Source organism: Galeopterus variegatus, unplaced genomic scaffold (genome assembly GCF_000696425.1).
Source record: "Galeopterus variegatus unplaced genomic scaffold, G_variegatus-3.0.2 Scaffold11129, whole genome shotgun sequence".
Taxonomy (NCBI): Eukaryota; Metazoa; Chordata; class Mammalia; order Dermoptera; family Cynocephalidae; genus Galeopterus; species Galeopterus variegatus.
This window is the reverse complement of record NW_007737240.1, coordinates 37,909-49,383: the sequence shown is the minus strand read 5'-3', so window position 1 is coordinate 49,383 and position 11,475 is coordinate 37,909. Positions and strand designations below refer to the sequence as shown.

At 36.5% G+C, this 11,475-nt stretch overlaps 1 protein-coding gene across 1 annotated transcript in view; it reads right to left on the bottom strand.

Annotated features, from left to right (window-relative positions):
• Positions 1-11,475, bottom strand: part of LOC103610433 (zona pellucida sperm-binding protein 3 receptor-like) — a 23,946-nt gene that overhangs the window by 3,865 nt on the left and 8,606 nt on the right. Inside the window, exons 4-8 of the mRNA XM_008594603.1 lie at positions 10,872-10,957; positions 10,527-10,721; positions 8,690-8,872; positions 7,083-7,280; positions 3,843-4,043 (exon numbers count right to left, since the gene is read on the bottom strand). Of these exons, the coding sequence (XP_008592825.1) occupies positions 3,843-4,043; positions 7,083-7,280; positions 8,690-8,872; positions 10,527-10,721; positions 10,872-10,957 (863 nt within the window). The remainder of the gene's footprint in view (positions 1-3,842; positions 4,044-7,082; positions 7,281-8,689; positions 8,873-10,526; positions 10,722-10,871; positions 10,958-11,475) is intronic.

The following is an 11,475-nucleotide window of genomic DNA, read 5'->3' as shown; positions in this document are numbered from 1 at the left end:
ATTCAAATTCTTTTCCCTTAGGGTAACGTGGCACAACTTAAACACTTCTGCTGCATTCAGGCTGAGGATGAAAGCAACTTGGGTTGAAGGAATTCTCCCATATCATAGGACCTTTTTTTTTTACATTATCTCTAAAATATTTCACTGATTGGGGAAATTACAGAAGTTTTGGCATGAATTCATGAAAGCGTGAAATCAGCCACAGAGAATCATGTTAAACTAAAATCATTCTCAATAGACACCAAAAGACATCAAGCTAAGTAAAGAAAAATCTATCTGTGAAAAATTGTACAGACTGAATAAATACAGGATCCCCCCAACAATCTCTAACTTTTCTTTAACCACAACACAATAAGGACGTAGATGCTGTGTTTTACAATTTAAACAATGACTTCAGAGTTAAAACAAGGAATATGAGATGTTGGGGGTGGTTACACTGGAAGGGTACTGTCTCAATTTTCCACACTCTTGTATGAAAGTTTACAATCAATTTAGAGCACTGGGAATGTCAGAGGAAGTCCTGTGTTGAAAGATGATTTCCTCTTAAGATTAAAACTACATGAAAGGGATTCTGAATTGTTGTACTTTCTAAAAATAAATTAATTAGCACACTTAACAACCCATGGACATTAAAACAAAACAAAACAAAATAAAATCCTTCAAATTCAACCAGCATTATTTCTATCTAACCAAACTAGTCAACTCATCTTTTCTCAAACTTGACATGTGCATTTTCACTTTTATATATTTCCTGCTGGCATCCTTCTTATTAGAATGCTCTTACCTTCTCTATTTGTAATCTAAAATCCCACTTTCTCGGTGAAGCTTTCTTTGACTACCCCAATGCACAATGACTGTTCTTTCCTTTTATAACATTTGTCAGCAATAGATTGCTTGGGATTATTTTGAGTTCTCATCATGTGCCAAGTACTGTGCTAAGCAGTTTACATACATGATCCTATTTAAACCTCACAACAACCCTAGACATAAGATATTATCATCATCCTCATTTTGTGGATAGTGAAACAGAGGCTTGAAGGGGTTAGGTACATTGCACTGCATGACACAACTATTAAGTGTCAAGGGCAGGATTAGATCCAGACCTGTCTCTAACCAAAATCTGTGTGCTGTCTACAACTGCATTCTACTCTCTACAGCAGTTATTTAACATCTCCCATTTACTATTTAATATATTTCCTTCTCTCCACTTTGATATCAGGGGTCGTGTGTAACATTTTATGTCCCTAGCAACCAGTTTCTTCCTCTGAACATTAATGGTAAATATGACATTTTCACCTGTATATAAATCTAGAGCTCACATATGGCCTTTTGTAAAATTCATTTTCAAATACTCCATTAGAAATGAATTTGAATTTAATTTTCATTAACACACAAAAAATACATATACATGTTGAGTATTGAACTTGGTTTTGGAGAAAAATAAAATATAACCATGTGAATGGTTGAATCATAATATTAACAAGTTTATGGTAAAGTGCCAAGAAACTAGAGCAGAGAGAAAATTCTATAGAGTTAGAGAAATAAAAAACTATTAGGTAGAGTATTAAAAAAAATTCCTATGGAAGGACAGAGAAGAGTTTAGGAAGTTGGATAGAAAACTGGGTAGAAAGTTAGATGGGTAGATGAAAGGTGGTAGAACATTTTATATGGGGTAACAGAATGAGCAAAGGCTTAAGACCCCAAAAGATTGTTAACAGGGCAGATGCAACAATGGGAACATGGCCATAGGATCTGCTGCTCCTTCCATGTAATGCATTACCTGAAAGGAGAGAGCAAAACAGATCGTTGGGATAATGTATTAGAGATTCAGCTAAGGCATCAACTAAGGAATGACACCCTGCAGAATGGGTACACTGTCTTCCAGGTTACAATGTATGCATTGAACCATTGGCCAGTACCTGTGTACAGCTGTGTACCCAATAGCTAGAATGCATGGAGCTAGAAACCAAAGAGTAGAAACAGGATTCATGTCCCTCACAATGAATCTCAGTGAATCACTTGTATAATGTACTCGCAACTTTTGACTCTTCTAGATTAGAGTTCTGCTTCATAGGGAAAAGGGCAAAATAATTTCTCCAGGGGATGCTAAAGCCTCCAGTGGACCTGAAGCTATGGTTGTCATTAGATTGCATTGGGATCCTTACGTTGTTGGGACAGCTTGGGGGAGAAATGTTACTATACTGGTAGGGCAATAAATTGTGGTTATCATGAAAAGGGATGGCTGGTACATAACTGGGGCAGGAAAAAAATAGATCTGGAACCCAGGATATTCACTAGGGTATCCCTTGATATTTCCATACCTGGGATTAACTGTGAATGGGTAATTACAAGACACCAAGGAGTCTCATTCCTTAGAGATAAAAGTCAGAGTTATCTCGTCTGGCAAGCAACCTAGGCCAACTATAGCACTGACCAAAGGTGAGGGAAATCTAGGATGGGGTGTAGTGAAGGAAGATTATTAATATCGACTACAGGGTTTGATCCCTGTTACTGGCCAGCCACAAACACACAAACAAACAAAAACCCATAGGTAAGATCAATTACAGCCTCAAGATCAGAGTTAACTTATCCCACTAACCCTCCTTTGGAGTGATATTTGAGAGACCGGGGCCAGCCGTTAAAGAGTAACAGTGCAATTAATATGGAGCATAAACAGATCTGAGTGGTGCGAAAGACAGACTGTAGAAGATGCTTTGGTACCCATGTCATGCCTCTTTGGACCACCTCTGATTACAGCCTCAGATGGAATATACAGTTTTACACAGGCTCAGATTTACACTGATGGTGTTCTGCAGAAATCATTCACTGTAAACTCTCAGTCTGTGCCTCGGGGCCTTTGCTGAAGCTGAAGGAGCACAGTCAGAATTGAGAGGCAGTTACTGCCCCTCAGGGCAACCCTAAATGAATGGGGGACAGCAGGTAGGACAAATGTTCCAGTCTCCCATCCTTCAGAGAGATAGTTTTGAAAGGCATTCCTTATACTTCTCAGTGGTCCCAAAGAATTGAGCCCCTGCTGTTTACAATAGTCACCTTTTCTTTTTCCCTTCTCTCTCTCATCCCTCATTCCTACTTCTCAGGATTCCCTCCAAAATAAACTACTGGCTCCCAAGTCATTTTCTCTAGCTTTGCTTTTAGAGTAACTCAAACTATGGTGCCGAATAATCCCCTCATGTTGATGTGAAGAATCCTTCACAATGAAGATACCTCCATAATGATGACCTTTTCAGTGTCTTGTCCTGATTAGAGACAGACCTTTATCACCCTACATGCTTATTTCTTCTCTCTCTTGACATTTTAACAGAGAGGTAGTTCAGCAGGTCTGAGTTAGAGCAAGGAAAGAAAAGGCTGGTGCTGATCTCCATCACTAGGCTTCAAAGCCTCCACCTTTCTAACAAGGTCACTTCTTCAACCTGGGAACTTCCATTGTTACATAATTACATAAATCATTCTTATTCCCTTAACTTATATATATATAGAGAGAGAGTCTTGTGGGGTGATGTCCCTTTTTACTAAAACATTGGACATAGTGCTGGCAGATAATGTATGCAGGAAAATAACAAAATGAGACTTTGAGGGATTTAATCAACTCTACTGTTTTCTCTTATAAAAGAACTTCTGTCAGCTTTTTTCTCCCCGATATATTTTGTTCTAGAGCTGCCGTGCATGGTGCTAGTGGTTTGTATCTGTGACCCCCTTTGCACAATACTTGTCAGAAGAACAACTCCAAATTCACCTGGTTTTAAATAGTTGCTCTTTTGTGGAACTAAATGGGATCATTTGGGGAATCTGAGAAATAATTCAAGATCTCTCGATATTCTTACCTGGCTCACATACTGGCATTTTAGGCTTCCACGTGCCGTCTGCATGGCATGAACTTTTTCCACCCGTAGAAACAGGGTAATAACCTTCATCACATATGTATGAAATATAGTTTCCATTGGCATAGACACATTTACCAGAGAAATCTTTTGTTTCCTGTATGATTGTGATATTCTCCAGATCTGGTACTGAGCAGCACACCCCTGATACATAAAAAGTGATGTTCATGTTTAATAAAATGATCAGAGGTACATGCCTATAGCTGGAAACCTGACTCCTAATAGAAGATGTTAATACCCATAGCCAAACTCATAGAAGCAAAGAGTAGAATGATGGTTGCCAGAGGCTGGCAACAGAGTGGGGTCAGGAGTTGATCAACTGGTATAAAGTTTCAGTTATGCAAGACAAATAAGTTCTAGAAATCTGCTGTGCAACATAGTACCCATAGTTAGCAGTACTATATTATACACTGAAAACTTGTCAGAAAGGTAGAGCTCATGTTAAGAGTTTTTCACCACAATTAAAAAAAAAGAAACAAACAAACAAACAAATCGAGGGAAGAGTTATACCAAGCATCTTCTCTAGATTCTGTCACTGGAACTTTTATGAAATTTCTATTGGTTAATTTCCTTTTGACCATATTTCTTCATTAGAAGTGTTTAAATGAGGTGTTGATTTTGGTGATCGTGGGCCACACAATTCAGACCCACCTACCCTTTGACAAGAAGTAGAAAAACATGGAGGGCTGTGGTAATCCTTGAAGAATTAAGGTACCAAGACCTTAATTGTCTTAGTTGTTCATATTTCAATGAGAAAGAAAGAAATCCATTGAGGTGTGCCTGGAATTTAGAGCTGCTTTCTCTGTAGAAGCATATATTCACACATCCAGAAAACACAGCTGAGGGGCTGGGAGGTCGATGAAAACTCAATGCGTATGTGGTGGGAGGTTTACTGCTGGTAACCCCACCTCTTGAGGGATCGTCAGAACTATGCTCTGTAGTCAGGGTAATCCAAAAATAGATTAGCTATCTAGTACCGAAGCCCAGTTTTGTATCATTACAATCCCCGGTTGGACTCAGGTCATTTAGAGCCCCAGGTCCCCATTACCACCCGCCATAAGCAAATCATTAACAGGAGACAAGATGAGGTTATCAAAAGCTTTAAAAAGCAAGAGACAATGCTAACATCCCTGAGGTGATCTAGAAAATGAACTTCTAAACATTGATTTAAAAATAACTTTGCAGGGTCTGCCTGTGGCTCACTTGAGAGAACGTGGTGCTGATAACACCAAGTCAAGGGTTAAGATCCCCTTACTGGTCATCTTTTAATAAATAAATAAATAAATATATAAAATAAAAATAAAAATAACTTTGCCTTAATATGTAAAAGGAGGCAAAAGATAACATTAAGAATTTTGGTAGAAAAATCAGTACTACAAAAGGGAATCTTGAAACTGAAAAATGGAATAATTAAAGGTAAAAAATTAATTAATAATTAACATCAGATTATACGTAGATGAATTAAGGCACTTTATTTATATTCACAAAAAAGCACAGAGAAACACAAAGTTCAAAAACCCAGATATTAGCATAGGAACTGCAGAAAACTCAGTATAAAGGCTTAACATAAATGTAACTGAAGTACCAGAAGGTGGCTGAAATAGTATTTGAGAATATTTATTTCAAATATTGAAGTATTTAAAGTTGGAATTTTTCCCAAATTAATGAAAGGCATCAAACCTCAGGTTCTAGAAGCATTCTGAATCTCAAGCAGTATAAACACAAAGAAATCAGCCCAGACATATCTGAGAAAAACTGCTGAAAAATAAAGACAAAAAGAACTTCTTAAAAGCAATCAGAAAAAACAGACAACCTTCAAATGCCCAACAGCAAAATTCTGCACAGAAACAGGGCAGAAGACAATGGAATGAAATCTTTCATGTGGCCAAAGAAAATGACTGCCAATCTAGAATTTTACATCCAGCAAATATATCTTTAAATATTAAGGCAAAACAAAGGCACATTGAGACAAACAAAAAAAGACAATTCATCATCAGCAGACTGTCACTAAAGAACACTAAAGAGGATTCATCAGACAAAGGAGGTGATAGCAGATATAAGAATGAAGAATCAGGAAAGAAGAAAAAGCAATAAAAATAGCAATTATGTGGACAAATCTAATTAATTTGATTTTTTAAAACAATAATAACAATAACAATAGTAATAATAATGATAATAATAATATGGAGTTTAAGATACATGTAGGATTGAAATACACAAAAACAAAAGCATATAAGTCAAGTGGGATTAAATCAAGTTCAAGGTTTCTATGGCTTTGCGTTGCCTGGGAAGAGGCAAAACCTATATTAGATTAAAAAGCAAGAATGTGTATTGTAATTTTTATTGTAAACACCAAAAAATATATGTATATATAGTAAAAAGTATATAAATACCAAGCAAATACCAGCTACAAAATTGAAAAAAAAAATAGTTCAAAAGAAGTCAAGAAAAAAGGATATAAAACAGGCAGAAAATATAGTAAATAGTAAGATAATAGATATAAATTCAAATGAATTAATAATTACATTAACTGTACAGAAAGTGCTCTGTTTAAATCATAAAAATTGTCAAATAAGATTAAAATATCCAATGATATCCTGCTCCCAAGATACACTTAAAATATAAAATTGCAGAAAGTTTAAAAGTAAAAAAGTAAAATAAGATAAACCATGCAACACTAACTCAAATAAAGCTGTCAGAGCTATATTAACATAAAAGTAGAACTTAAAGATAAAACAGTCACAGTAATAAATAGGGTCATTTCATAATGATAAAAGGTTAAATTCACCAGGAAAACATAACATTCTAAATTCGTATACATCCAGCAATGTAGTCTCAAAATATATAAAGCAAAAAATGGTTTAATAAAAAACCTAAAAAGATAAAAGACAAATTCACAAACAAAACCTTTCTCAGTAACTGATAGAACAAGGAGACAAGAACTCAGTATAGAAATGGACATAGATTTGAACACCATTATAAAATTAGATCTAATTGATATATGTACACCATTGTACCCAACAACTGCAAAATGCACACCTTTCCAAGTGTACACTGAATATTTACAAACATTATCTAGATTCTGTGCAATGAAGGAAGTCTCGGCAAATTTCAAGGATTGTGTTCAACATTTTCAATAGAAAAGATACACACACACAGAAAACAAAGTTGAAATTCACTTAATCTCACACTCATTGGAAGGCGTCCATATCAAATTTTCCTGACAAGTCACTGTTAGAGGCTCATTTAGAACAGGGCTATAGCCAGGCTTACACTGAAATTTCAATTCAGTACCAATTTTATATATTTTTTGGTCCCTTAGGTGGTGGTCAGTTCTGTCCCAGTAAGCAAAGGGAATGTCTGGTATGTCAGTACAACCATCTATCAAGAAAGCACAATTGTTACTGGGAATGGCATGTTGACCATGAGCTTGTCACACACACAAAAAAAACTGATAGCACATATTTATTCAGCAAGAAACCAGATAATCAATTTTAAATGGGAATTCCAGGAAAAGACACAGCAGCACCATCACCCAATAGACTAGTGTCAAGCACTACACGCATGTGGCACTGGGGAGGCTGTTACAGAGAAGCATGTCATGGTACAGAAAGAGGACAGTCTTTAGGTGTTGGGCTAACTGCACAGGAGCTTAGTTTTCCCTTCACTTCACTGAACCTCAGAATGGTTGATCTTCAGGGGAAGCATTAGGATCACCAGGAATACACAGCAAAAATTTGCTCAAAGATATGATTAACTTTCAACTCTCTTTGCTTAATGGGGATTTTTTTTTTCCCTTGGAAAGAATTTCAAACTGGGCATAAGAACAAGTAAGCTAAACTTTGAATAAATCATACTAATGGGGAGTTAAAATAGAGGTAATCCCCTTGACATAATGTCACTGACACCTGGAAATTTACAATTTGGTCTCACACCAAGCTTTATATAACTTTTGCAGCTGAGTCTTCATTCAGTCTTGTATTTTTTTCTATTTGACCATTTGCTAAAGGGCCTTGTGGATTGATCAAGTTGTTTATTTATTGAATTTCATCACTAAACATTTTGAATGGTATCTAAGTTCTTGTAATGGTAGAAGGGGGTAGGTGAACCACGATGCACAAGTGGCTTCCACACCTGATTAACTATGTGACCTTGTAGTGATTACTTAATCTCTCTTTCTCAGATTTCTCATCATTAAGATAGGATTAAAAATAGTAACTACCTATTAGAATTGTAAATATTAAATTAATTAATTGATTTAAAGCACATAGAACAGTGTTTGATATATAGCAAGCTCTAAATAAATGTTAACAATAGGTATCACTACTTTTATGAGTAATCTGTACTTATTAACAACACCAAGGTCTCAAGGCCAGTATTAGCCCAGTATCAGCCCATAGCTCACAGAGCACCTCTGTGCAAATTAGGAAAAGAAACTTCATTAAAAGAATTTCACCTCCATCATTCACAAAATTCTCATATATTGGTTTCGTTAGTATAAGACACTTTACTATTGACTAATGGATTTTTTTTGTAATAAATATATAAATCTACGATATCTGTGAGGTTATTGATGTCATGACTGTATGATATACATAAAATCCTTCAAATAACATTGAGATTACTAAAAAGAAAATCTTTCTTCTAACAGAAAAACTGGAGAAAAGTATTAATTTAACTTAAAATGATTATTGGGATTACAGTGGATCTGTGCCTCTGAGCATGTTCATTCATACTGCTGGATAACTTTAGATGCCAAATATTGAAACTCTGTGATAGTCCATGCTCACTGGGTTCACAAGAGGGAATAAAAGGATAGCACTTGCTATCAGCCTCACAGTGGATTCCACTGCTGCCTACGAGGGCATAGCCTTTCCTGCAGTTAATCACAACAGAGTTTTTGTATGTATAGAAGGATCTGAATCCAGAGATAAAAAATCCCTTTGGAATGTGTGGCTGGTGACAGACAATTTCTAAAGAAACATAGGAAAAGACATCTGAGTTATAAAAGAGAAATAGCAGTAAAGAAGTGACTGCAATTGTTGGTATAGCTGCAAAGAAGGCCTGAACAAATATATGAGTTTATCAAGTAGGTACAAAGAAAACTTTTAAAGATATAAAATATATAGATTTTATGTAATGATATATATTTACATATATATCTGTTAAAAAGATACACACACACACACACACACACACACACACACACACCCTTTCGGTCCCTAGGAACATCAGCAAAATGAGGTCCCATCATGTTGGTTGTTGTGGATAAAGTCCTCCAAATTTCTTATCAATAAAAACTAGCAATATCTAAACCCTGAAGCCTGAATCTCAAAGTTTCCAAATTGTTCCATGATAATGGCTTAACTTCCTGGATAATTTTGGTTGTGGGTCAGTGGCCCATGGTAATGGAATGGTGGTCATGAAGAGGTAGCCAGGGCATCAGAGACCTGCACCCCCACAAGCAGAAAACAATCTGCCCCCAGCCTCCACCCCACATCCAGCCAGTCATCAAGTCCTGTCAATCCTGCCACCCTCCTCTCCGCTTCTCTCCAGGCCCATTGCCATGGCTACCTTTGAAGCTGCCTTCACTTCTCAGCTGGATGTTTGCAACAGGTACCTGTCAGTTATATTTTGTCTCACTTCAAATTGTTACCCTTTCAATGTCTCCCTTTTGCCTTCATTCTGAACTCTTGAGAGTGACACACAAGGACCTTCATAACCTGACCTTTGCTAACCTATCCAGCCTCAGCTCCTGCCTTTTCTACTGTTAGTATGCAGTCCTGACTCCAGACATTTTTAACTCTTTTCACTATTATGCTCTCTCTTGCTCCAGCGTTGGCTGTGTCCATGTACTGAGTCACAACTGTAAATGATACTGTGTTTTTAAAGGCACCTTAATTGTAGTAAAGAAAGATGTCCTAGACCAGCTGGCTGAGTCATTACTGATAGTGACATAACAACATCTCTCTGGTTTCCCTAGAGAGGTTGGGGGAAGTTACTTTCTTCGGTTGTCTTTTACTACTAACCTGCTGATGTTGGTATGGTTTTGTGTGCTCCACAGGCATGTATGGTTGGCATTACTAGTGTCCACCCATATTTCCAGCTACTCCAGGATAAACAGAAGACTATGTTTGCCAGTTCCTTTGTGCTAGCCAGGAACAAGGGACTAGTTCTGGCCAAAAGACTATAATGACAAGTGACATGTGTCACTTTCAGGTCAAAAAACTTGAGAACTAGGGTTTGACCTTCCTTGTTCTCTTCCTCTGCTTGAACTGATTGTTAGATTTTGATATGAAGGTGTCAGGATAACTAAATAATCTGGATTACCATATAAATGGCAGCTTCCCTGGAGAGTTTCCCAGGCTATCAGTGCACTAAGAAGGAGCTTGAAAAAAACTTTTACTATAAAAAGGCTTTGAGCTTTTGGTGTTGATTATGACCACAGCACAGTCTATGCTATCCTGACTGATTCAGCATGTAGTGAGATTGGTTGAACATATGAATGACTTCATTATTGCAATGATTAGTTTGTCTTTGAATCATTCCATTTCCCCCAATATACACACCCTCCTTTTTCTTTTAAACAAAAGGGAAAAATTCAAAGATTTCATCCTTATGACTTACTTTCACAGGTAGGAGGGCTTGGGCTCCAGACACCTATTGTTTTATTCTCCACTGTGCAGGAAATGGAGGCTTCGCCTAAGAGTGAGAAGTTGGGGTCACAGGTGTAGGTGACTGAAGACCCATATGTGTAGATCTCTTCATCTCCACCATTGTGCTTCCCATTGCTGATGTGTGGAGGGGACTCGCACTTGACAACTGAGATGACAGAGTGAAGAGAAAAATAATCAGGGATGGCATTGTTACACATCTAAAATTCATGCAAATTCTAATTCTAATTGCACAGAAGTGTTATTACTTAATATGGCTTAGGTTTGAAGTCAAGTCAGAAAAAAAATCTTTACTTACTTACGCATAGTGGGAAAGGTTCACTCCAGTCAACTTCTTTACCTTGGATCTCACAATGGCTAGTGGCTGACCCAACTAAGATAAATCTGAATAAGACAGGTCAAAGATTTTAGGGAAATTCATCTTACCATAGACATAAATTGCCAATTAGGCTTTTAAAAAATGGAATTTTTGTTCAATATATTGAAATAAAAATACAATGCTCTCTTGATTACTAATTATCATTTGAGCCAACTGGCAGTTAAATTTCATTATATCAAACAGAGGGCTTATTTTTTTATTTTTCAAAATTCTCTTGATCATTTAAGCCACATTATTAAGCTGTTTCTTGGGATCAGATGGTACCCATTCATAATCAATACAAAGAGTACATAACAAGCTTTGCATTCAGAATCTTAGGACTCCATTTAAATCTTGTGTCTTTCCCTAACAAGGTAAAATCAAGCAGTACAAAACAGGAAAATGGTTCATTTGAGCTTGTTATGTAGTTTTCTTTGAATAAATTATTAGAATTCATTACTAATATAAACCAGTATTTTGACTTCTGAATTGAATTTTCCTTCTGGCTTCTAGAGCTTGGCTTACTCTCATAAATCATTAACTT